We start from the raw sequence: 25,939 nt of genomic DNA, 5'->3' as shown, positions 1-25,939 counted from the left end.
GTTCTACAAGTTCTTGCAATTTAGCTTAATAAAAGTTGGTTTTTTAATGTAAGCACGCTTATGGGCCTAAAAATTAGTTTTGAGAAAAGAAATGGGATATATTGATTCAAAATATTACAACAGTAACTCATTTTATTTGTTTTTGCAGTAGCGACAGTTTTCAAGTCAATGCATATTGCATCTGATACTAGAATTTTGAAATAAAATGCCGAAATATACAAGCATCAAAAACTTGTGCCTCACCTTTTTTAACGAAATGCCGCGACTAAATATGGCCATCAACTGAAAATTTTTGTAACAAAATTTGCGCTCCCTGAGAATAATATAATTGCCATTTTTTGGTTGGTTGAGATTAAAGAGACTAGAAGATCTACATCTATAAATATAATTGGCTCTACACAAGATTCTTAAGAACCAGTAATACCGTTTTTTTCCCTGCTGCAGAAGCAAAAAGTAGCAACGATCGAGGCTATAATCTCTGATTTAAGACGGGTTTAGGAGTGCATCGAACTCAACAACTTGAGAGCCATTTCCTCTTGCTCTGCAAGAGTAATGGAGTCTGTACTCATGCTAGTACCTTGCCTCGTCTCACCATCTTCGCTATCATGGAGAAAGATCTTCAACTTTTTACTGACTCTACCAGTGGGTGCCTCTTTGTCTGAACCAGAGAGATCACCCTCACCCTCACCCTTCTCATCTCTACGTCTCTTCAATTTCATCTTTTGTTTGATACGCTTCTCTCTTAAATGTTGGCGGTACGAAGCTTTGTCTTCCTCGTCCACCCCAGTCACCTCCTCCCGCAGCTTGGTGTATCTTTGATTAACTGCAATAGAGGCCAGGTAAAACTATGAGGCAACTCATCGATGATAGCTTTCTTTATTTTATCAATTTTTAAAACTTGGCCAAACACTTTAGGCGCTTCACTGAAGCTTTTGTGATTTGAAAATGACCAGTGTTTAACTTCAAGCAAAATGGAGAAGGTTGTACAATTGCTGAGACCGGCTAGTTTGGAACTGATGTTAATTCGATAATGACATGACAATTTGAAATAGGAAAAATATGCCAGACAAGTCCTCAAGTGCACATGAGCTTAATTTCTACTAAGAAGTTTCAACAATATAACGGAATAACTACAACTGCTAGCTTTTGATGATAGAATTGTAGGGCAAATCCAAATGATTAAATTTTACCTATGTCCTTGTCCAGCTTACTGGAATCAGACCAAGTCTGCGCATTGGCTAGTTTTGTAGGAGAGGTTGAAGTGTCGCTACCATCAACATCATCATCATCATCAAATACAACATGTCTGCCTGCCGGTCTATCCACATTAATCTTCAGCTTCTTATTCTTTAAAACCCTAGTGGCAGGCCTACAAAATCAAAAAGCTGGATTAAGGTAAAAAAAATAACCAGATAGTCTGAAGATGGTGATCATCTCAGAGTCACTGCATACAATGGGCAAGAACAAATATTGCATTATTAGTAAGGACACAAAGTAATTGAGCACTCATTTTGGAAGAAAGGTAAAATGAAGACCCTAACTGTAGCCTTTTTCCAAATATATAATAGTACAAAATGTAGATAAAGAGCTATCTGACTCCTAAATTGTCAGAAAGCAAAATGATTTTGTGATGAATTTCTCAATTCTTTGCAAGTACTGGAGCCTTTTCCAACTTTCTTCTTTCGCTCTCCGCAAATTCTGGGATGCCCAAAATCACGCCCTTTCCATAATACAAGTTTGGAAAAAGAGGTAATGTTCAGAAATATAAATATACAAAAAGTTAAGTGTGGAAATGTACACGTCATCTCTAATATCGGGAGTATTATCTTTCCCAATATGCCGAGTGACCATCTTCAAAATAAGACCACCTTCAGTGTGCAATTCTGCTTCATCGGATATACCAGTGCCTGAAGTTTCTTTTAACAAATTGAATCGGTTCTCCGCAGCATTGCTTTCAGGAACAAGGGTCAATTCTTCGGAAACTTTTTTGTCCTTAACTTTTACTTTCAGAAAACGGACCTTTGGGGTCATGGGGAGACCTAGTGATGCGGAGAATTCATCTATCGGAAGTTTAGCAACATCAAAAATCTCCTTATCACGCTGCTTATGGATAGACCTCAAATATGTTACAAAGGATCTCTGAGCCAGATATTGCAGATCAGAGTATTTGACCAATAATGCCTTTAACAATCCTGAAACAGGTTGCAACCTTTTGGTATTTGCCTGCAAGGGATCATAATCAATTATTGATATTAAATGCAATTTGTCCAATGATTCGAAATGGCTCAGTATTACCTGACAGTGATGAAACCAAGCATCTCTACCATCAATAAAAAGAAATAATGAAATACTAGGAAAACTAAACATAAAAGAATATCAGACCTTAATAAATCGAATAGGTATCTTTTTCTCTTGTAATTTTTCAAGCATTTTTGTCTCCGAGGGTGCAAGGAATAAAATGGATCTCCCACCAGAAAGGTAACGGGCAGTGCGCCCCACTCTGTGTATGTAAGAAGCAACATCTTCAGGGCAATCTACCTAGAATTGCAAGGGCAATCAAACCAACAGTTCAAAGTTTATGTAGTATGTTTCCACGTGATGCTTCATTTTATGTCACTAGTCAAAGTTGGAAACTAAATTAGGATAGAAACAGAAAAGACCAACCTGGACAACCCAATCGACAGCTTTATTAAAATCAAGTCCTCTAGACGCCACATCAGTGGAGAAAAGTACAGAATTATTTTCACAAAATTGTGCGTATATTCCCATGCGTCTCTCCTGCTTCATCCTTCCATGGAGACATTTCAGAGGAATTCCGGGACGAAGTTTCTTGAATGCTTCAAACACAAATTTTACCTGTGGCATGCAGTAATATCCAGATAAGCAAAGTTATCAAGAACAATAAATTTAAAAAAAGGAAAGGAAAAACAAAGAAAAATAGAAAATATGAGCTTCATTACACAGAGTCGGCCTGTGCTCACATCCTTGCTACTAAATCACATGATTCAGGAACCCAAAGTACAAAAACAGTAAATAGAAATACATAATTGAGTGACCACAAATGCAAAAACAATGTAGATATACAAACATTCCTCCTATCAGTCATTGACCTAATAAGAAACTGTACAATCATGTGGAATTGGATAAAAAGGAATCTTTGATTTACAGGAAATTCATATTAAAAAAATTGTAAAGATACAGTGGGATAATTTGGTAGAGGAGATATCTTGATAAATACTAGCTCTTATTAGTCAATGCAGCATTACCTGCTTGCAGCTCGAAAGAAAGACCAGTATCCTTGAACCGAGATGCGCCTTTAGAAAACTCCATAGCATATCAAGCTTTTGGTCAAGAGGAACAATCAAAGCTGTCTGCTGTAAACGATTAGGTGTAGCAGTTTCAGACTCCTCATGCACGCTAAGGTACTCTGGATCTTTCAGACTGAGTCTTGCAAGATCTTGAACAGACTTTGTCTGGGTTGCAGAGAATAATAATGTTTGTCTCTTTTTTGGTAATTGAGATATTATAGCATTAACATCTTTCTTAAAACCAACATCAAGAATACGATCTGCTTCATCAAGAACTAACACCTGTTTCCAAGCCAGAAATCTAAACTCAAGTCAATTACACTGTCCTCTTGTCACATCTAAGAGCAGTTACACAGAGAGTGAATAAGCCAACAGAATCTGTAGATATAATATAACACATCTAGGAACCTAGTGTGAGGGACGCTGGACGTTCCATTAAAAGATATTCCACTATTTTTAGTGGCCTCTTTATTGTCAAATCATAAGCATGATAAATTATATAAAAGTGTGACCACAATTCTCCATGCTAAGAAGCCTAACCTACAATGCTCAGGCTGAAAGAAAACACACAAGCAACATATATGGTACGAGCAAACTATAACCAACTAAATTGAATAAATAAACAAAATAGAAAAAAAGAGAGCTGCTAATGGCACACAAGAACAGGCAAGGGCAAATGCAAGCAAAAATTGAGGCATGATCAAGTCACTACATGAAAACTAATCACATATAAGAAATACCGTGTCTTATTCTACTTCACAAACATTTATCACAGTTAAACACAATCCAAGAGGCCAAAAACATGATCGTACTACTAATAACTTACTACATGTTATGCATATGTACCCATTATCAGCCAAGAAGGGCTACAATACACAAATGATGAAGCAAAATTGCCCAAATGAAGACCTGAAGTTGTGAACAGTCAAAATTTGGGGTTTCATCCATGTGCTGAAGTAGTCGACCTGGTGTACAGACCAAAATGTTCAGCTCATTCACACGCTCTTTCTCTGTGTCAACATCCTTGCGACCACCAATTAAAAGTCCAGCACTGAAGCCATGGTGCCTCCCCACAGATTTGAATACTTCGAAAAGCTGACCGGCTAATTCTCTGGTGGGAGACATGATAATGCATCCAACCCCATCCTCTGGACCCCATCTATCTCTGTATAACTTCTCTAAAACCTGCATAACAAGAAAACATTGTGATCACGAATCTTCTTCTGCACTCCATCGAACACGGACACGATGCCACCACTAAACTACAAGAATATCAGCAATATTATATAAAGCTCACCGGGATAACAAAAGCCAAAGTCTTTCCAGACCCCGTTTTAGCAGCTCCAAGTATGTCACGGCCGCATAGCGAGTGTGGGAGCGAGGCCCTCTGAATGTCAGTCATTTTTGAATACTTGGCTTGCGTCAATCCATCTTTGGTTTTCTTCGATAGAGGCAGTTGAGTAAATTTCTCAGCCCCGGAATAAGGAGAAAAGGAACCGTCAGGGAGCCTCCCAATTCGACCTTTTTCCGGTGGATGAGGCTGGGAGAGAGGGTTGGTGCCGGAGTCAGGCTTCCCCGAATCGATCCATAAATTGAGTAGCTCGATTTCATTAACCTCGGATAACCGATTCTGCAATTTGACCTTAGTGGTTTTAGGTCTTACCATTCTCTTTCGACGCCAGAACGAGCGCTAGGGTTTGGCAGTGAGGTTTGGCAGTGAGGTTTGGCAAAATTAGACATAATAATAATATAATAATAATAATAATAATTGGCTGTGCTTTATGGTTTGAAGATACAAAAATGCCCCTGTCTTATGAACATACCAAACAAACACAGAACACATCCATCCATACAATTGGGGATATTATGGTATACCCCGTCTTCCCATCTAAACAATGAACAATCCCCAAATATAAATTATTTTTATTTTATCCATCCAAAAATAAATATTAAAATAAAAACTCAAAAATAAAATTTCAAATTTTTTTAAAGAGGATTACATCATATTTGATACCCCGGATGGAGGATGGGCTCGGCCCGATCTCGTGGCCCATTTCGTTGGCTCCCCGAATGGAGCCGAGCCGACCTCCAAGACGGTGATGTCGAGACGATTGGAGACGTCTCGGCCGAGCTCCCATAAGGTCCTGGTGGCAGGCGGGCTCATACCTACGAGAGCTCTTACTCAGACGTTAAGTGCGTAGCCCACAGAGATCAAAGCCCAGAAAGGTAAAGCCCATTAAAGATCTAATCAAATCTGGCACAATATCTAAACCAAATTCGGTGCAATATCTAATCAAATCTTCCGAAGATTCTGAGGATCTAAATCTACCAAACTAGGACTCTGTTGTTCTCCTATAAATACCAGGTTCCGTTCATTGTTTTAATTCATTCATATATTCACATTCTCTCAACACACACATTACTCTCTCAGTTTTCTGTTCTCTGACTTGAGCGTCGGAGGGGCTACGCCGGAACAACCTTCCGGCCCCCTTCTAACACTCTTGTTTGTGTTTCTTGATTTCGAGGTGTCCGATCCGAGCTCCCAAGGTGAAGATCCGACCTCCGAGCCACCCTCCTAGAGTGTTATCCGAGCTCCACCAGTAAAGATCCGACCTCCTAGTTAGCATCACCGATTTCAGCAACATCAATTGGCGCCGTCTGTGGGAAATATACTGAGAAGACGTAGACATGTGGGGACGAACAGGTAGAAGAACAGGCCCGGCCGGTGGCAACCGAGGTCCTGCAGGCGGAAACCAAGGCTCTCCCGGTGGCAACCGAGGTCCTGCAGGCGGAAACCATGGCCCTGCAGGGGGCAACCGAGGTCCTGAAGATGGTCAACAAGGCCACCGGGAGGGTCAAAGGAGAGGAGTGGTTGATCTTAGCGTAGATCAACTGGCCCATTTGATTAACAGGTCTGTGGATGAGGCCCTCCGCCGAAATCGGCCCCCATCACCACCACCACAACAACCTCCCAATCTTTCTCCTCCTCCTCCTCCTGAACATCTAGAAGCCATATGGGAGGAAGTCAGAAGGTTGGGCAGGCAGATGGAAGGCCGACCTCCTATGCTAGACAGGGAAAGCCCCCTCTCTCCTGAAATACTGAATGAGGACCTCACCGTTAACTTCCGCCAGCCAACTGTTAAGGATTATGATGGGAGTACTGACCCTGAAGAACACCTCGGGAGGTTTAATAATTCCGCACTGCTCCACCGATACTCAGATGGGGTCAAATGCCGGGTCTTCCTTACCACCCTGGTAGGGCCCGCTCAGAGGTGGTTCGATCTGCTACCACCGCATTCCATTACCAGCTTCCGAGAATTTAGCACCCTTTTCATAAACCAGTATGCTACAAGCAAGAGATATTTGAAGACGTCATTGGATTTATTCAGTTTGAAACAAGGAGATGCAGATTCACTGAGGGACTTCATTAGGCGATTCAACAGTGCAGCCTTAGAGGTCCCTGCTGCAGCAACAAAAACCTTGGTAAATGCTTTCACACAGGGGCTCCGAGGGGGACAGTTTTTCAATTCCTTGGTGAAAAAAACCCCCCAAAGTTATGATGAGCTCCTGAGCCGGGCCGAAAAATATGTGGACCTGGAGGACGCACAGAGGCAAAGGCGAGTGGATGTCCGACCCGGTGATAAGGATAAGGAAAATGAGAATTCCTTTGGGGGGTCAGAGCCGAGGTTAGGGGATCGAAATGAAAAGTTTGATCGAGTGGCATTTGGATGGTATTTATAGAGGGACCTTGAGAAGATCGGACCATCGATTTCGGGCGACGTGGACGGCTTGGATCTTCTCGAGAAAAGTGCAACTAGCCGTTGGCTTGACAGGTGGCAGTGACGGTTCATATTTAGGTCGGGAGCCTACAGGGCTAAAAATGGCGCGCCTCAGCCCTTCACAAAGCTCAGAACATGTCATAGAATGACTAATCCAATGTGGCTAGGGACCGCGAGTCTCAGCTCAGCTCAAACAGAAATATGTCAACTCAGCACAGCAAAGAGCCTTACCTAGCAGAACGGTTCAGTTAGGAAATTCATCTGACAGCCCAGAACAGTCAAAGAAGCCAAAGACTCAGCTCGGTAAGAGGTTTTGCCCCTCACATCAGGACAACCAACACGTTATCACGAAAGATCAGCACAGCCTAAAAACTTCTAAGCTCAGTATAGCCAAGGGCCACCGAAAGCTCACGCAACCACGAGCCTCTGGTTTGTAACGTCAGCTCACCCAGTCACTCGGTCATCTTAATCTCAGCACGGTTCAATGGTTTTGAGCTCAAAGTAATCATAGGCCACCGAGAGCTCATACAACTACGAGCTTCTGGTTTTCAACGTCAGCTCGACTTGAAGGGGGGACTCGTGATACCCCCGGATGGAGGATGGGCTCGGCCCGCTCTCGATGGCCCATTTCGTTGGAAGCCCAGTACTCAGAAGAGCGGGGGAGGTCATATGGGAGGTCATCCTAGCCGACCTCCCATATCAGCAGTTCCGTCGATCAGAAAGTTTGGTCGACCTCCCACGCCGACCTCCCCGAATGGAGCCGAGCCGACCTCCAAGACGGTGATGTCGAGACGATTGGAGACGTCTCGACCGAGCTCCCGAGCCGAGCTTCCATAAGGTCCTGGCGGCAGGCGGGCTCATACCTACGAGAGCTCTTACTCAGATGTTAAGTGCGTAGCCCACAGAGATCAAAGCCCAGAAAGGTAAAGCCCATTAAAGATCTAATCAAATCTGGCACAATATCTAAACCAAATCCGGTGCAATATCTAATCAAATCTTCCGAAGATTCTGAGGATCTAACTCTACCAAACTAGGACTCTGTTGTTCTCCTATAAATACCAGGTTCCGTTCATTGTTTTAATTCATTCATATATTCACATTCTCTCAACACACACATTACTCTCTCAGTTTTCTGTTCTCTGACTTGAGCGTCGGAGGGGCTACGCCGGAACAACCTTCCGGCCCCCTTCTAACACTCTTGTTTGCGTTTCTTGATTTCGAGGTGTCCGATCCGAGCTCCCAAGGTGAAGATCCGACCTCCAAGCCACCCTCCTAGAGTGTTATCCGAGCTCCACCAGTGAAGATCCGACCTCCTAGTTAGCATCACCGATTTCAGCAACATCAATATTAAAAACTTAGATATCTCAATTGTTTTTTATATAATATAACGTTATGTTAATAATTAAAAATTTCTATTTTTAAAAACTAACTAATCTATTCGTCGATTCTCCAATTGAACTTCCAGAAATATATTTTCGAAGAAATATTTTGCAGAAATCAAAATCACCACCAAAAAATGTTTTTTTGGTCTTCCTCTTCGTCTATTGATACGAGTACTAGTCCTGATCTCGCTAGAAATGAATAAGTGAATTAACCAGAACAATTCATCGTTATAAATTATTTTTAAAATTATATTTCAAAAAAATCTCATGAGATTTTTAAAAGTATTTTACTTTGATAAGAGTGTTGCCAAATGGTTAACGTAAATATCCATCTAAAGAGAGAAGGCTTCTGAAGTGGTAAATGTAGATCTCACACACGTCCTTTGACAACAGTCTTTCAATAATGTTTCAAGTAGTATGTATATTCGTCAGAATACAAAACAGCAAAACTGAAGTACACCAAAGAACACAAGGGAGTCAAATTAACTGATGAGAGATTAACAAAGGCCATGAGGGTGTCTGTTGCTAAGATTATCATCAAACCCATGGCATAAAAAAGGGCGATTTGATTTGATGGTAGATATCAAAGATATGGCTACTTCATCATTATCAAATCCTTTCTTCCCCGGAAAATCAGCTATCCTTCTTGAAGATCCTCGAGTCACAATAAACAAATCCTTCAGCAGTCTTGAGGTTGAAATACAAGCATTCGCCAAGTATTTCCATCATGGGATGCTTGCTTCATTTTTAGGATCAGTTTCTGCACTCCTAGTTGCATGATATTCGACTTGGGGTGCAAAACTCAGTTGTTCAGCAATTTGAATCGGGTTATCTTTCTTATTTTCCTGCACAGCCTACAGATTGGCATCCAATTTATGATCATCAAGGCAAATAACTAATTAAGCACAAATATTTGTAAGGTTTAATGCTACATTTCCACCTTTAAAAGCTCGGTCATTCTCCCAGTTCCATAGGTGAACAGAGGTTTTGCAACAAAAGTAGTTTGCAGGGACCCAGTCAGGAAGGGCTCATTGGAATTTCCAGTCTGCTGGTTTGACACGATGCCTGAATTTTCTGGGGAAGATTTACAAGCTTCCGAGTCACTCTCGACTTGACTATCTGTTGATTGTGACGAGTCTGGTGTATTAACATCTGTTGATTCCATTGGCTTGCCTTTCTCACCGTATCCAGCCTCAGGGATGCCTTCATCAAGTAAAGAAACCTTGTCATTCTGCTCACTTTCTTTGCAAACTTGGTGGCTCGAATTGGGTTGTGTGGTCACAAAAATCTGGCTAGCTGGAATAGATTGATCTGGAGGTAACATAGCTGACGATTCAACCATATGATCATCTTTGTTTCCAAAAGCCATCACATGAGGAGCTCGGGATGTATCTAGGCAGTATTTGATTGGAAGCTGAATATCCATTTGAACGGTTAACAGGTTGAAGGACAACAGGAACCACAGTTCCTCTCGTGCCCACAGTGGGAACAGAAGGAGCTGTTACTGGTGAGGGATACTTTAGTTTTGAAGACACCGGACCAGTTGTTTGGATGGAAAGGTTCTGGCATCGTGACCAACTTTGGCGCTCATGTGGGAGACGGACATCATTTCTTTTGATCATTTGGAGATGTGGAGCTACATCAGTTTCAGCAGTGATAGGGGCGTAATTCCCTGGCTTAAAAACCACACCCCTAAAATTTGTGTTCAAGTTGCCTATTCTGACAGTAAGCAAATAACCAGCATCAAATGTGGCCTGAACAACACCAGTCACAGTCTGGCCAACCATACTATCACTATTTGTTTTATAAGCTCTCTGAGGATGGTATTCTTGCTTGACTTCAAAACCAGGAGGTGCGTAAGCAGCTCGAGCATGCTTAAGGCTTGAATCTTTACGTGGACGACCCCGTCGCTTCTTTACTTGATGGATAAATGGGACAACAGTGCCCTCACCTTGATTAACTTGATTCATTTTGAGAAATCACAGAAAATTTTACCTTATGTTTTAGCAAAATATATTAATATAACGTAATTGTTGGTCCCTGAAAGTCAAAAAATAGTAAATTAAGACAATGCAATAGGCCCTGGTGAATATTCTGAAAAAATCCGGCAATAATAACAGAGAAAATCAGAAGGCATAATAACTTTTACACGTAGAAACACACCAACGTAAAAAAAGCTGCTGGAAGTCAGGCAACTTATTTGTTTCCTACGAAAATGAATATATTATCTATTTATCTTCAAAGATACTCGTGCTACTTTCTTTATAATGATGCAGATCGAATAGACGTCATTGAGTCACAAAATTTAACAAAAAAGATTTGGCCACATCTACCCAATATGTGATGACGCTGATAACCTACGAGAGTCTCTTCTTTTTCCCTTTCGAAACCATAACCCGCTCTAATCTTGATTTGCATGTAATTACTATAGGAATCTCTTATTTCGGGCCATAAGTGATGAGTTCCTGTAAATTAAGTGATACGTGGAGTGAAACAAGTTTACACAAGGCGACTATATAACATAGCACAATAATACTAGATTTAGGGTGGATATTAGCTCAAGCTAATTCAGTGTCTAGATCGCCAAGAATAAATAGCAATCAATAATTAACCTTAATTAGAATCTAACTCGGTTTTATCAAGAATAAGAAGATAAGACAATGAAGGGACATGCGAAAGAAAGCAAAAAAGAAAAAAAAAATCAATACAACAAAATAAAGACAGGCCACAATCTGCTCTTCTCAGTTTTTAGGGTTAACAAATAAAACAACATATTTTACAGCATTATCATGCTTTGTGGAAAAAAATCGATAGAAAATATGCTTTTGTTACCTGTCTTTAAAAGAATGGAACCCGTGCTTCTTTAATCCATAGGTTCTATGGTTACTTCTTAAACCTCTGACTTTTCTTAAATTTTTTTAGCAAAATGAAAATGTAGAAGAAACGAATACCAAACAAAGATAAAAAAAATAAAAAAATTGAAAATGTTACATTTCAAAATCTGGTCAAACAAAGGTCATTCTTTTACATTTCTCCATTTATGGTTATCGTATAGAATCATATAACTCAATCAAACTTTAGGAACCGTGTCTCTATTACTGATATTCGTTTCTTTTTCGTCAGTCCTACGCTACATTGCAATAAATGCAGCTAAAACCTCAAAAAAGCACTACAACACCTTTTTGGCAGATAGAAACTCAACAAAACTAGCAGTATGGTAATGATAGGAGCAAAATCAATCAACAGTACCAATGGGTTGAAGCTGGACGGTGGGGGGGCGATGGAAATCACACAGCTTCTTTGACAGTAGCAACAAAAATTATCATTTTTTGGCTGCGAAGATTACTAAACCATAAATAATCGCATGAATGAATACTCAAAAAGCTCACAAACAACATGCAACAGAAAGAACCCAATAAATTATTAAAAAAAAGAAGAAGAATGAACCCAATAAATTCCATCGTCGTTTAACCCAAATCAACAGAAACTGCCCCAGAAAATACCGCTCCCAGTCTAAACAAGCTAAATGCACGCAACAAAAGCTCAGATTTTACACGCGTCAGTGGAGGAAAGATAAAATAAAGGAAACCAGAGGTAAGAGCTGAAATCGTGAGAAGTGTGCACCTTACCTTAGAGAAGAGTTCCGGGAGGATATAAACTTTATCCTAAAGATTATACATAGCTGAAAGAATCAAGGGTCAGTTCGCATGATATAGAAATTGTGCAAAAGAAAGTGAATTAATTCAAAATTTGGGCTTTAGGTCAAAGACGAACACTAGTATAATACATCCCTTTCGAATAAATTAATATAATTTACTTTTAATTTCGATTTCCGAGTCCTGTACAGCTATGATATCATATTATATATATTAATTACTGCACAATCACACGTATTTTGTTACATAGAATGTATATTATTTAAAATTAAAAGTTAGTTTCGGAAACTTGATTTAACTATGATTTTTGCTTCTATGATATGATAATGAGAAAAAAATTGTGATATAATCATTTAAAAATATAAATAAAATAATTTTTTTGAGATATAACAATTATGATAAACAAAAAATTTACTAAAATAGATTTTATTGGTATTTTTGATTAAATGAAAATTAAATATTATTTGTACTTTTTATTTAACAAAAATTACATTATGACTCAAAATTAGTTATTATACGTCATTCATGTATTATAATATAGTGTGTATATATATATTTCATAAAAGAATGTCTAATAAATTTTTATTTTTTTAACATTTTTTGCTTCCTTACTCATAAATAATAAGGTAAGACAATAGACTAAAGTTGCACGATCGATATGTTAGAACTAATTTGAAAAAATAAATAGTATTTTTTAAAAAAAAAAATTGTTTGTTATTTGTCGATAAGTTATACAATGTTCGATTTTTTATTTGCGGACAAAGTCCTGAAGGATAGCTGGGACTTGGTAATGAGCCCAGTTAGGGCCCATGTCTGGATTTTGAATCAAATAGGCCTCATCTTCAGCTGCGTGTACATACATGACAACGATTTAGATTCCTAGATAAAATCTTGTGTGAGACGGTATCACGGGTCGTATTTTGTGAGATGAATATCTTATTTAGGTCATCCATAAAAGAAATATTACTTTTTAATTTTTATGCTAAGAGTATTACTTTTTATTGTGAATATCGGTAGGATTGACCCGTCTCACAGATAAAGATTCATGAGACCATCTCACAAGAGACCTACTCTAAATCCTATATACTCTTGTAAAAATAGATTGCATAGTATCTATATTTAAAACAAAATTTCGGAAAATAAGGTGCATCTTTTGATTATCAGGGTTGCTCATTAAAATTTAGATTGTGGGTAAAGTTTAAATTTATAAAACATAAATTCAAACAATATTGGCCAATATACACATATCCTACGTAGTCCACTCATTTGAAAACATCGTTTGCACTCTCAAACATGTAGCCGACCCTTCCTCGTACAACGGTCGGACCATAGGTAATGCTTGAATGAGAATATTTTCCACTGAAAAAAGATATTTGAAGAACGAATTTGAAATAAAATCCGATGGGATTTCAAGATCATCATTACATGTACATAAAATTAAAAGAGAGATCGATTTGAAATCAATTTAATAAAAAATCATCCAAACTTTTCAAATCTCCTTAACTTCAAATACATTTATTCAAGCGCAATGATAGTGTGACGCTAATAATTTGAAGTGCAATGTTCTGATGATGGTTAATTTGAGGCAGATGGGCTGTGGATTTTTATATTCTGTTATGTCATGGACCACGACAAAAAACAAAACAGTTGAGAGATCAATCTAGCTAGCCATGTAGGTCAAAATCAATGCTATTACTGAAGCATTATGATATATTTTTCAGTAATTTTATACATAACGATGACTCAAAATATTATGTTGTGAAGCTTATTTCGTGTATGTGTGTGTGTGTGTGTGTGATAATTAATCAATTAATTAATCGATGCAATATTAATTGCTGATTGCGACCCAACGAGTTGTCTACAGAGTGGGCAAGTGGGTCGCCGGGCGAGCCATTGATCTATGCAGTGTATGTGGAACAAATGCCTGCAGCTTGGCAGCAACCTCGCGCGTTCACCATCCATTACATCCTGAGAAAACACTCGAAACAAGTCAAGTCCCAATTGCTATAATTTCTCAAATATTAATCTTGTCATTTCTCACGTGAATTCAGAATCGGATTATTATTACTAGCGGATCGTAAGACACACGACATGTACATTACGTAAAACTAATGCAATTTTTTGATAAGATAGAATGTATTTTAGAAAAATTCCTAAATTACATCATAGTTAGTTTATGATACTGTTGTATTATATATAGTAAAATATTATTATTATTGTTTTTTTTATAGTAACTCGTGATGTCTTCTTGAATTTTAGAAATTTAATAATAAAATTTGAAAATTAAAAGAGCATGTCATGAGAACAAGTAGAATATTTAATCCATTAACAGGGAGGGTTGGTAATCATTCTTGGAATTAGCTCCCTAATTATAGTAAATATATATATATATATATATATAATTTAAGTCGGGGAATAATCGTCTTCAACAACCTCTTGAATTTATATATTTTTCATATATAAAAATACTTAATTAACGGGGCGTGTCATCAAAGTTACATGCATTTATTAGATTTAATGCTGGATTGAATGAAATTGCACGTAGAAAAGGATGAGTTGTAGTTGAACCGCGATCGAGAGAGATCAAATTACCAACCTGGAAGCAGACTGCGCAGTTTCTACTACGACTCTCCGCCTTGTTCGAGTCGAAGAACTCGATAATCGGCAACTCTTTTATTACTTCCTTAGGTAATCCCATGGATGTACTCACCTCAAATATGTCGTCCACGATCAAGTTACTCGACTCCATGTTACTAATCTGAAACAGCCAAATATTGAATCCAACCAATTACTTAACTTGTTTAACTTATTGCAAATTAATTCAAGAGGCAGCCGGAAAAATATTTAATTTATAATGCAATTACTTTCCTGCCACTGATAAGCTTCGAGCACTGAATTACTCACCCATTCCCTAAATATCTTCCCATTCAAAAGACTACATATTAATGCCACCTGCAAATTAATTAAGACATATACAATCCGGCCTGGATCCTTGATTAGTAATTAATGAAAAATGTTATATATATGTACGATGATGTAATTAGGTTACACATGATGACCTTTGAAATTATAGAGTTACCACAATTGTATTTTTAAAAGAGTTTTTTTTTTTTTTTTCCAATTAAAATGTATTTTGAAATATAATGTGTAACTAACGTATAAATAGGTGATAGCCTGGCCACCTTGGAAAATGGCTCTCCATTGATTATGAGCTCCATTAATTGGACGCCAGTGATGGCTCCTGCCACTGCCCCAACACCCACCCCACGTAGCATACCAGCTTCCGTCGTATGTCCTTTGAGCGCTCCTGCTATTGATCCTATCATAGCTCCACCTGCACCCTCAATGTTACATTAAATTCCCAGTTAAATTTCATAGAAACCATTACTATTACTGAACTGGGTTCCAGACCAGCATAATTTCCTCGCAATCCAAAGAAAGAAATAATTTTTTCCATGCATATACCTGTATATATATATACACACACACACACTCCTTTCGCTAGGTATGAGGTTATTTAGTAATGAAATCAAGAAACGAACGAGTTACAGAAGCCAAGTATGATATCATATAAATAATAATATAAGAAATCGATGTACATTTAGTAAAATACTTGATTGAGACATATATCTCGATATTTTGTGGAAAAAATGGCACTGTGGATCAAGGGGCTTACCCAAAGCAAAGATACAAGCAGACAGGATAGTTGCAATTTTACTGATCAGCCTGGAAACAAGCCCGGATTCGGATCTGCTCGCTAATTCTATAGAAGAACAAGAAAATATGGCAGATAACCACCTTTTCATTTGTAGGCAACACATGAGCATTTGTTCCCGCGAGTTTAGTAATTTTCAGAAAGATGCTGATTGTAATAATTTTTTGTTAGTGTGAAGAATTTTGTGAAGTAGTGGTATGAGCATTTATAGAGCAAGAGACGCAGCAGAGTAGAAAGAAGAGCATTCAAGTTTGTTGGATGCTTATCAGCTACCTTAATTACCCGTACTAATTTGCTGATTTTAGTACATTATCTTTGGTATAAATATTCCTACTTGTAATGCTACGAGAAAATTATGTTCTTTATTATTAACGTAATTATATATATATATATATATATATATTACATTTTTAATCACGTCGTTAGTCAATTTACTGTTAATCCACTAATTTATAGTTTTTTTATTTTAATCATTTTTCATCGGAGTGTTGATGTCATATCGAAAATACTGACATGTCTGACACCAGGTTAGCATTCCAGGGAAAAAAATTAAGATTGAAAATAAAAAAACAAATTAGTAGATTATAATTGTGAATTGACCGATAACAAAACCAGATAAAAAATATATATAAATTACAAGATTAAAAAAAATCTCTATGTTAATTTCGTCTAGAAATTAGATGGTTGAATTTCATGCTAGTTGTTTAATTAGAATTTGAAATTCATTATGATAAATAAATATAAAATAGAACGAATAAATTAATATCATGTCTCTGAACCCCAAGTGTGATATCGATGATGTCCTCAAAATTTTCAAAATACATCAAATTTTTTTAAGGTAATTGAGGTACGAAAATGCAAGAAGGCCCTCATTTTCCTTTACCTAAGCTATGTTTTCTGGGATTTATGCAGGATATATATTCTTTACGAATTTCTTAGTAAAACATGAGGTACTAATTCTGATGGGTTTTTGTGCAATCACCTGAATTAATCTACACATGCATCCATCCTAATGGCTATTAAGATCCATTATTTTTTCAATCACTGCCATTATTAATTATTAATTTTGAATTAAGATATTGACTCTTGGATATGAGGCTCAGATTGCTGGCTAATCATTAGGTCAACGGAACACATATAAATACATTGATATACTGTAAAAATTTGTGTGAGACAAGTCTCTTATTTGGGTCATCCATGAAAAAATATTACTTTTTATGCCAAGAGTATTACTTTTTATTGTGAATATCGGTAAGGTTGATCCGTCTCACATGTAAAGATTCGTGAAACCTACTCATTGAGATATCGCTTTACTCGTGAAATGATATGATAAAATAAAATATAACGATAAAATTAGTATTATTTAATTTCAATTATTATAAAATTTGAATCAAACTCTAGATGATATAAAGAATCTAAATATTATCGTTCACATCAAACGATAGTCGTGCACCATTTCATTTAGAAACAAATCACACATCTTTATATAAATCAACCGTTTTGTTTTATTCTCCACGGTTCTTTTTTTTAAAAATAAAAATAAAAATAAAAAATTCTCCATGAGTGTGGGGACCCGGACGCTAATTCATTCCTTAATCGTCTTTACGAATAATTCAAACATTTATAATAAACAGGGTCTAAATTTTTTTTTAAAATACAAAGCGGAAACGTAATGTAATTCAATTCAAATTACATATTAAACATAAAAATATAAATCTTGTACTATCTACAAGAATTCAACTAGGTTCAACTATATATCAGTGCTGAATCCTAAGTTGCTTCGAAGCCCGGATCTCCACGCTATCTAGTCCAGCCTCGTTCTCTTCTTGACCCTGATCCTATCCCACCTGTTGCCATGCACACATACAAACAAGACAACAGCCGGATAACTCCGGTGAGAATTACATTCTCAGTATAAATCATGTATACATGCAATCATAAAAACAATGTAACCGCATATAACAGATATGTCTAACATGTATTCAAATCAGAATATAAATCCATATCAAGAATAAATCCTATCCTAAACATGTACCATCATCAGGAACATAAATCAATATGTACCATATTCAGGAACATAATCAATATGAATCAATATAACTGTCAATTAGACTCATGACGTCACATTTAAGACTAGACTCAATCCTAGTCTAGGGATCCCGGTTTTCAAATGTGGTATTCCTATATCGAATTCCGTAATAGAAGGAACTCTGTTCCTATTACTCGATATAACCAAATATGGTGTTCCTATATCGAATTCCGTAATAGAAGAATTCCAATCCTATTACTCGATATAACCAACATCCGGTGTCCTGACCTATCCGTCATGGACTGTAGCTCTATCGCTAATATCCCATCTTGAGACATCGTGCAATGTGCCCGTGGTGATCCCGCCACTGTCAGGCACTTCCGTCCCAAGATGTCTACACTATCCTGTAACATCGTGCAATGTGCCCGTGGCGAACCCACAACTATCAGGCACTTCTGTCACAAAATTCTCGTCTAATACCTGCTATCTATCAATCAAGAGAACAAGTATATCAATCAAATCAATACAATAAGATAAAGTATGTGATTTAGGGAAACTCGAGCCAAACCTCACTCGAGTTGTGCAATCCCAACTCAACATTAATTTATACCTTCCGTTTGTAGTCTCGGTCTGTAGCAATATCAGTTCTGAACTCAAGACTGTCTCTGTAAATCTGAAACGATATATTGAGAATCCTAATATCAATATTCAATTCTCAATTCAACACTGAATCTGATTAATCTGGATTTAATTCAAATCATCGGCATAACGGAACAATTTCAGTCTCCCCGTCACTACCATATCAACAGACATCAATTACAAATCATATTTCATATCTGATATAGTCTGTAACTCATTCATAATCCAAATCTGTCCGATTTCAAATCAATATACTCAGAAAATCATAACAATTCCATAATCAGTCCGTTTCTCAATCTGACTTCGATTCTATGATGTCTAACATAACAAGAACATCATATATGAATCCTATTCAATTCTGACAATAGCATAATTTCGAAGCATGTCAAAACGTAGTAAAACTTACGTCCAGTTGTAGCCTACGTTGATAGGAACCCAGTACTAAAGTCAGATTCAAAATCTAACGGGCGGATTGAAATATAAAGGCGTAAGGATTTTTCACGAAGTTTCTCTGAAGCTTTCTCGTTCTTTTCCTTTGTTTCTCTCTTTTGTTTTGTGAAGAATGATACGTCTATATATATATATACCTACCACGTTGCATGCCGAAGGAAACGTGTCTCATTTTCTTAAACTTCAGCCGGCGCTCGAGCGGTGGTAATTTACCGCTCGGGCGCGGCACTCTCTGTCCAAGCACTTTCCCTTGGCGCTCGGGCGGTCACAATCTACCGCCCGGGCGCCACATCTTCTGCCCGAACATGTTCTTGTTGAACATTGGCGCTCGGGCGGTCATTTTCTACCGTTCGGGCGCCAATAGTTCTGTCTAAAAATTGCACCCTTCATATGTTTTGGTCAATCTGGTCTCGTAATAACCCGTCTATAATTATATCAATTCATAATCAATAATCTCATATTAACAGAATCAAAATCTCGGGCATTACAATGAGTCTCTACCAGGCCACAACTAGAATAAATACAGGGCAATCATATACATGGAATCCGCAAAACAAGGTGCCAAAGCCCCTGGAATGGTATGCTGTGTATCTGTGGGCTGCTGACGAGAAAATAAGCAGGTAGCTTAACAGCTCGCAGAATGGGATGTGACATTATGTATATTATTATTTCCTTGTTGGCACGTGATTTGGTTTTTGTTTTGGTAATTAATGTGCAGCATCCAAAGTCTCTCACCTCATCGAAATGAAGAAGGCTTCAATCTTCGTGTAAAATATTTTTATTGGAACATCAACACTTCTATGTATTTCAAGAATTCGATGCACCTGATGGTTTGAACTTAATGATTGTAATAATTCGGTGTTAAGAAATCAGATTCTAGAAAGAAAGGACCGCACCCGTTTTCTTTAAATGAGTTATTTGTAGTTTCAGAATAATTGTATAAAGAGTAGGTATCTTGTGAGACGGTCTCAAAAATCTTTATGTGTAAGATGGGTCAATCCTATCAATATTCATAATAAAAAATAATACTCTTAACATAAAAAGTAATATTTTTTCATGGATGACGCAAATAAGAAATCTTTCTCACAAAGTACGATCCTGAGACCGTCTCCCACAAGTTTTTGCCTTGTATAAATTGTTCAACTAAAAAATTAATGAATCTAAATAATATAAGCAATCTCATACACATTATCAAATAATGTATTTTGATAATTAAACTTTGAAATTCATGTTCAATTTATATTACATAGGAATCGATCTCAACAAAATTCTTTTAGCTTATATTTTCTTCCTCTCGATGTTGGAAATATTGGTTACAAGAATAATAAATGAGAAATTGCATCATAAAGATCTCATTGTTGAAAATTCAAAATGCTTGATAATAAAATCCAAAGTTTTTTTAAACATATTCAAAAGATTAATTGTAGTGTTTTCTTGCACGACCAATAAATTGTAATAATCCGTTGGCATAATATTTAAAATCTATTTTTCATATATCTCCAATATATGACACATTTATTTTCAAAATTCTAAAAACCCCATTTAACTAAAAACATATCAAATCAATATCTTTCCAAAATATTGCTAAATATTGGATCTTATATTAATATTCTTTATGAATATAAACAAATATTTTCTCTTTTATCAATATTTCTTTATAAATATTGATATAGTTAGGCATAAATCTACATCGTTCGAAAATACATGTAGATCTTATATCTGATATAAGAACTTAACCATAAATTTCCTTGAATTCTCAATATTCGGATTTTGATCATGCATTTATTTAATTTTCAATACATTAGATATTATATCACATCTTAATCATAAATATATCTCAATACAAAATCATGTTGTGTTAATTTAGAGCCATGACATTATAAAATCATTACACTTCACGGACACCGGTGTATAAATAATTATAATTGTGCTAATTCTGGAGCACCAATGGATATCTCATAAAATTGAGCACTGAGAGCACATTGTTTTTCATGGACATCAACAAAATGAGATGTATCTTCATTCTCAATTGATTAAAAAATCGTGTTGCTAACGTCAGTGACGGAGCTAGGAATATAGCTCTATCCGAGTTAAAATTTTAATCTCTAAAATCATTTAATATTTAAAATTGATATACTCAGGTTAATATCATATTAATCCAAAATTATACAAAAGTTTTTACATATAAAAAATTCATAAAAAATTCATAAAATGAATATTTATGTAATTTTCGTTGAACTCAATCACCCTACTTATAGAATAAATTATAACATACAATTTTTTACATATATTATCTTGTCCTATTTATCTTGATCATAAATATAACAAATTTAAGCAAATGAGAATAATCATTACAATAAGAATACATTTTATTATAGACACAACAATATTATTTATTATAAATAATTATAATAACAAATTAAAATGCTTATTAAATTTATTGCTTGCCTGCTTGGGCTTGCATAGCATAAGAACCCACACTATTTTGATGGTCAAAACTGCTTATCACAGTTAAAGAGAATTGGGCTCAGTTCTAGGCCTTTAACTTGAGCCCAGTGTTCAGTTTATGATCAAACACCGACAAACGTGGCAAGGGTCGGATATTCACAAGATCCGAAACGCAAGAGCGTCGAGGGAAGGCCAAAACGTAGGAAATTGAAAAGAGGAGAATTGGCAAAACTTTCGTGGGTCATTAAAATCTTGATCAATCCAAATTTAAATCATGTATTTACTATCAATTACAATGTTCCATGGATCATTCGATGAGAATACGGACTACAAGACCAAAATAAGGAAAAATTGGAAATAAAATTTGCTCCCACGTTAGGAAGATTTTAATAAAATGGTTGTTGAAGGAAAGGTTTATGATAGACAAGGAGCTAAAGAAGCTATAAGAATTTAAACAAAGATACTCCAACCCATGCCATTTTGCTTAAAGAATTATTTCAGCACTGTGGACAAAGATACAATTACTAATATGTATGCAGAAGTCTTTGGTGAAAAATCTCAATTATCATTATCTACACAAAGCATCAACCTCTTCCTCAAAAGGAAAAGATAAATTTTTTGAAGATATGGAAATGACATATCAAGAGCAAGATGCTCGGGACCTCTACGAAGAGGGAGATGAACTTTTTGCAATATTAAATTCATGAATCTGATGAAGCTGTCACTAAAAGTCTGTTGTAATAATTTTATGTAGATAATGCTTAAATTATTGTGTTTGTAACCTTATCTGTTATTATGTACGTGTCAATTTATTATTAGTAGTAGTATTGTAGATAGTGGAAGTACCGGTAAGTAGGCCTGCTTTTTGTGCTCCGCACACAAAAAACCTCTCATCTCTTTTAATAATAGTCGATTTTGTGTAACATCTCTGTGGTTGAAAAATCATATCTCCGATTCAGAATTACGCAAGTTTATGTCTTATGAATTTCATTATATATTTAATCCTCCTTTTGATTATATCATGCCTACAAAATAACCATCTTTTAAAAAATTGTATCATTTTTCTTGAGATTCAATTAAAATAGCCAAATATTAATCCTGTTTATATTAGGTCGATTTTACACATTTAGGTTGGAGTTTGATTTAAAATTTTGGATAAAATTTCGTGTTTGAGTCGAGTTTGATGAGCTTGTGTCTTGGAGTGGTGGGTAGCCTCTACTTCCCCTTGGATATTAAGGTCAAGTGTAATTATTTGCTTTCAAGCAAATGACGTGAGGTCATCTGGTTTGCTACCGAAGGAATCGTTTATTGGGGTCCGATGTAGTTATTTCTGTTGTAATTTTTTTTTTAAAGTTATTTCTCTTTCTGTATGAATCTCACAGATGGCTGTGGTTGCAATTGCAGGAAGAAGAAATTTACTGAATGATGACCTTATCATTGCCTTTGCAGAATGTTCATGGGAGATACTCGACCTATGTGGTTCAGATGTTTCAGATACCGGGCTTAATCATGTAGTTACGATTTGTAAAAATCTAAGAGCCATGGATATCAGGTAGTGATAAGTTCATTTGAGTTTCTTGCACCAGCTATCGTTGCAATATGACTTGGAAAAGTACTTTTCTTCTGTTTTGGTACTATGGCCATCCAGTTGATTTGAACAGATGTTTACCTATAATTATTATTTTCGGTCAGTTAGATTCTTCTTGAAACTATTGTTTGTGCTGTCTGTACAGCAGATTGTCATCAAATGGCGTTTGCTCTTGAGATATTGAGATGGGGGTATGCACTTTATGAGCGTTTTCTGTTTCAGTTAGTGATCTTGCATAGTATGCGAAAGCAATATCCTTTGAGATGTTTGGTTAGATTTACTGCTAGGATAGCGTTGTTTTTCCTGTTTCTTTTCTTATTTAAAGAGATTTATAGTTCTGTTGCATAACCTATGAACCATAAAGGCACTTTTTCCATTGGCATTATAACTTCTGAGTTTTGCAGAACTTTGTGGATGTGCAAAAATGGTGATCAGATCAAATAAAGTATGTTCGTATTGTAACTTCTGAGTTTTGCCATCGTTTTCATGCGATTGATGTAACCCATTTATTGGATTTTGACATCGAGGATAAAACTCATGACAGGAAAAGAACCAATTGATGTTGCAGAGGTTGCTGCAGGAGTGACTATGCTGCCCGTCAATGTTTGAATTTCTTGAAACCAAATCGTTTATCTGGAGGGAGAATCGTGGGAGGATCTTGATACTTCCAACATTGCACATGGTGCACAGTCACTTTGATGGCCTGTCTTTGTGCGTATTTAGTTGTGTACAATACTCGTTTTAAATATATTCTTGCCTCTTACAGAGGGCTGTTCCAAGGTGGGTGGGTGGGGGCTTGCTGGGGTTCAACTGGCGACCTCTCCCCTAAATTGTAAGTTTCATCCTGAAAATCCATTGCATTACCCCCTTCTTCCCCTGCTCATCCTATCTCACCGTCCCTTTTCCTGAATCCCTGGATATGGCCTTTGATGCAACATAGTTTAAAATGGAAAAGATGTCAGATCCAGTTTACCCTATTTTTAACAATTCCTGCCCGTTTTTCAGCCTGCAGTCGACAAGAATTCAGAGGAGTCCTTAGCCTTTGAGTGCCCACGCATTATAGTAAATCCAAAACCGTAACCTTTGGTTTTCAGGGGCTCTGGAGTTCCACAAGAAGCATTATTGCAATAAGTATAGGATGACTCCATTGTTAAAGATATAGGGCCGATAACTTGGGCTGTCTCTGGGTTCATTTCAAAAACTGCACTTCAACCAATTTCAAGTCAAGATGAATTGCCCATAGCTGAGAAATTGAGGCTAGCATTTCTAGTAAGAGACATTCGGTTAGCTCCAAAGAGGGCAAATAACACAAGACAACATCAACGACGGCGCCGCAGAGAGGGAATGAGTGATGACGAATTCGAGAGCAAAAGCGTCGGCACTTGCCTCACAAACTATGAGATTGATCCGTCCACCTCAAGGACTTGTGAATTACAGAAGTATCTCGGTTGTGTTTTCCGTGGTCAATCCGAATCTTTCTTTTCACTTAGGTGCTACATATTCTCGGCCACATCAAAAATGTATTGCGTTTTTGTTTTAGTATGAAACAAAAATGGAATATTTACTTTTAATATTATATTATCAAGCGGAGTTTTCTTAAAAATAATTATCTTAGCTCTTAATGATATTAAAGTTTTAATCACGGAGGGCTTCATTGGCATGAATGAATGAAATAATACATTAATGGAATTGAAATGAAATGAATATGAGAATAAAATGATGATTATATTTCATTTCAACGATCGATAAAGAAAGTTAAAATAATAAATTTATTTTTTTAATAATCAAATTTTTTAAATTAAAATTCAAAATAATTATTTGCTCAATAAATAATATTATAATTGTTATTATTATTTATTATTATAATTACTATAACATCACATTATTCTCTCTATTATCAAACAAGCATTGAGTACTTTTTTTATATTATTTTATAGGTGCTGCTTTTTCATGATAGTATTGTTTTTATTTGGAAATTATGATAATAGAAAAAAGAAAATCATTTTTATGCAATATATTTCACGTACAAAATTTATTAATATATTTATTTTGAACTAGATAAATGCACGTGCGTTGCACGTAGAGAAATAGAGATAATTTGTATATAATAATCTTATTTAAATATGTTAGAATTATTTTTGCAATAAGAATAACTATTAATAGATTAATAAATAATTATTTGGTAACAAATAAAATCATGACATTTTCTTGTCTTTAATTTGAAGACCCCCTGAAATCTTTTTGTACCCATCGATTTTTATCTTCTTAGCTCTTTTTTTGTAGGCGTCAATTGGTTCGTCATCTCGAATCTCTATTTCATCTTCATCTTCATCTTCATCTTCATGGATCTTTATATTTCTGTTGATGCTTAATTCATTTGACTTTTCTACCTTTGACGGTACATTGCTTTATTTAGTTTGCTTGATAATCTTCCGAGATCTCCGTTTCCTGATATTGACATTTGTTGTTGGATAATTGTCATGTATCTCAATAGCTTTTTGCCACAATCTTTAACACTCCATCACGTATTTCTACTGAATTATCCAACTTGAACAAGAATGTGTGGATGCTTGGTTGACTTAATTAGCAAATCTTTATATGGGTTATTTGGTAAATTTTGCATTTCAAATTTTTATTGTTAGATTGAAAATCTAAATATTTTATTTATGTAGATATAAAATCATTTGTTTGTTTTTTTATACCTGGTCATGAATTTGAATGAAATATTCAATAGAACATCCAACAAAAGATGCCGCAACTTTTCCAAATAATGTTATTCTTACCATCTCATTCTCATCTTCAATTGTGATTGTTATTCTATACCTGCAACATAAAGAAGTAAAGTAGTGACCATCTCTTTTTTTTTACTGTGATATAAAACTTGGGTTGGGTATTGGTATTTTTTATTACCTTGGAATGATCTTAATTGAATAGTTGATGCAATT

The 25,939-nt window shown here is 36.2% G+C and overlaps 3 protein-coding genes and 2 long non-coding RNA genes across 13 annotated transcripts; 2 read left to right on the top strand and 3 right to left on the bottom strand.

Moving 5' to 3' along the window:
• Positions 1-320: 320 nt before the first annotated feature.
• Positions 321-5,015, bottom strand: LOC142517696 (DEAD-box ATP-dependent RNA helicase 32). The gene is made up of 8 exons (XM_075620081.1): positions 4,606-5,015; positions 4,218-4,493; positions 3,267-3,590; positions 2,665-2,856; positions 2,383-2,538; positions 1,799-2,223; positions 1,191-1,369; positions 321-823 (listed from the first exon to the last, which is right to left on the bottom strand). Exons 1-8 carry the CDS (start codon positions 4,972-4,974, stop codon positions 495-497), a joined length of 2,250 nt encoding a protein of 749 aa, XP_075476196.1. The 5' UTR covers positions 4,975-5,015; the 3' UTR covers positions 321-494.
• A 3,802-nt stretch (positions 5,016-8,817) lies between these two features.
• LOC142518189 (uncharacterized) lies at positions 8,818-12,258 on the bottom strand. Of its 5 annotated transcripts, none has more exons than XM_075620909.1 (3): positions 11,917-12,249; positions 9,410-10,509; positions 8,818-9,323 (listed from the first exon to the last, which is right to left on the bottom strand). In XM_075620909.1, the coding sequence occupies exons 2-3, from the start codon at positions 9,893-9,895 to the stop codon at positions 9,195-9,197; spliced, it is 615 nt and encodes a 204-aa protein (XP_075477024.1). In that variant the 5' UTR covers positions 9,896-10,509; positions 11,917-12,249; the 3' UTR covers positions 8,818-9,194. The 5 variants fall into 5 exon arrangements, 1 of the variants encoding a protein (XP_075477024.1); XR_012813481.1 differs by having other exon boundaries at positions 9,271-9,323; positions 9,410-10,826; positions 12,094-12,258; XR_012813480.1 differs by having other exon boundaries at positions 9,271-9,323; positions 9,410-10,826; positions 12,099-12,258.
• Positions 10,824-11,454, top strand: LOC142518190 (uncharacterized). The gene is made up of 2 exons (XR_012813483.1): positions 10,824-11,343; positions 11,392-11,454. It is a non-coding gene; the product is annotated as an uncharacterized LOC142518190 (long non-coding RNA).
• Positions 12,259-13,784: 1,526 nt separating the features above from the next.
• LOC142518459 (NEP1-interacting protein-like 1) lies at positions 13,785-16,112 on the bottom strand. Of its 2 annotated transcripts, none has more exons than XM_075621243.1 (5): positions 15,802-16,112; positions 15,308-15,459; positions 14,997-15,077; positions 14,722-14,886; positions 13,785-14,093 (listed from the first exon to the last, which is right to left on the bottom strand). In XM_075621243.1, exons 1-5 carry the CDS (start codon positions 15,950-15,952, stop codon positions 13,935-13,937), a joined length of 708 nt encoding a protein of 235 aa, XP_075477358.1. In that variant the 5' UTR covers positions 15,953-16,112; the 3' UTR covers positions 13,785-13,934. The 2 variants fall into 2 exon arrangements, with proteins under 2 accessions (XP_075477358.1, XP_075477359.1); XM_075621244.1 differs by having other exon boundaries at positions 14,722-14,883; positions 15,030-15,077.
• A 6,175-nt stretch (positions 16,113-22,287) lies between these two features.
• Positions 22,288-24,575, top strand: LOC142518643 (uncharacterized). Of its 4 annotated transcripts, XR_012813608.1 has the most exons (5): positions 22,288-22,719; positions 22,811-23,439; positions 23,539-23,676; positions 23,761-23,826; positions 24,000-24,575. It is a non-coding gene; the product is annotated as an uncharacterized LOC142518643 (long non-coding RNA). The 4 variants fall into 4 exon arrangements; XR_012813607.1 differs by having other exon boundaries at positions 22,856-23,439; positions 23,539-23,826; XR_012813605.1 differs by having other exon boundaries at positions 23,539-23,826.
• The last annotated feature ends 1,364 nt before the right edge of the window (positions 24,576-25,939 follow it).

This window comes from Primulina tabacum, chromosome 11 (assembly GCF_025594145.1).
Source record: "Primulina tabacum isolate GXHZ01 chromosome 11, ASM2559414v2, whole genome shotgun sequence".
Taxonomy (NCBI): domain Eukaryota; kingdom Viridiplantae; phylum Streptophyta; class Magnoliopsida; order Lamiales; family Gesneriaceae; genus Primulina; species Primulina tabacum.
The sequence above is the reverse complement of the archived record's forward strand: the minus strand, read 5'-3'. Positions and strand labels throughout refer to the sequence as shown.

Excerpts from the sequence above, each read along its gene's own strand:
- LOC142517696 (XM_075620081.1), bottom strand. The coding sequence starts at position 4,974 with ATGGTAAGACCTAAAACCACTAAGGTCAAATTGCAGAATCGGTTATCC. Across the intron at positions 2,539-2,664 it reads CTGTCGATTGGGTTGTCCAG|GTAGATTGCCCTGAAGATGT; the intron begins GTTGGTCTTTTC and ends TTGCAATTCTAG. Across the intron at positions 824-1,190 it reads TAAGCTGGACAAGGACATAG|TTAATCAAAGATACACCAAG; the intron begins GTAAAATTTAAT and ends CCTCTATTGCAG.
- LOC142518189 (XM_075620909.1), bottom strand. The coding sequence starts at position 9,895 with ATGGATATTCAGCTTCCAATCAAATACTGCCTAGATACATCCCGAGCT. Across the intron at positions 9,324-9,409 it reads GAATGACCGAGCTTTTAAAG|GCTGTGCAGGAAAATAAGAA; the intron begins GTGGAAATGTAG and ends GCCAATCTGTAG.
- LOC142518459 (XM_075621243.1), bottom strand. The coding sequence starts at position 15,952 with ATGCTCATGTGTTGCCTACAAATGAAAAGGTGGTTATCTGCCATATTT. Across the intron at positions 14,887-14,996 it reads TGCTCGAAGCTTATCAGTGG|CAGATTAGTAACATGGAGTC; the intron begins CAGGAAAGTAAT and ends ATTTGGCTGTTT. Across the intron at positions 14,094-14,721 it reads ACTGCGCAGTCTGCTTCCAG|GATGTAATGGATGGTGAACG; the intron begins GTTGGTAATTTG and ends GTGTTTTCTCAG.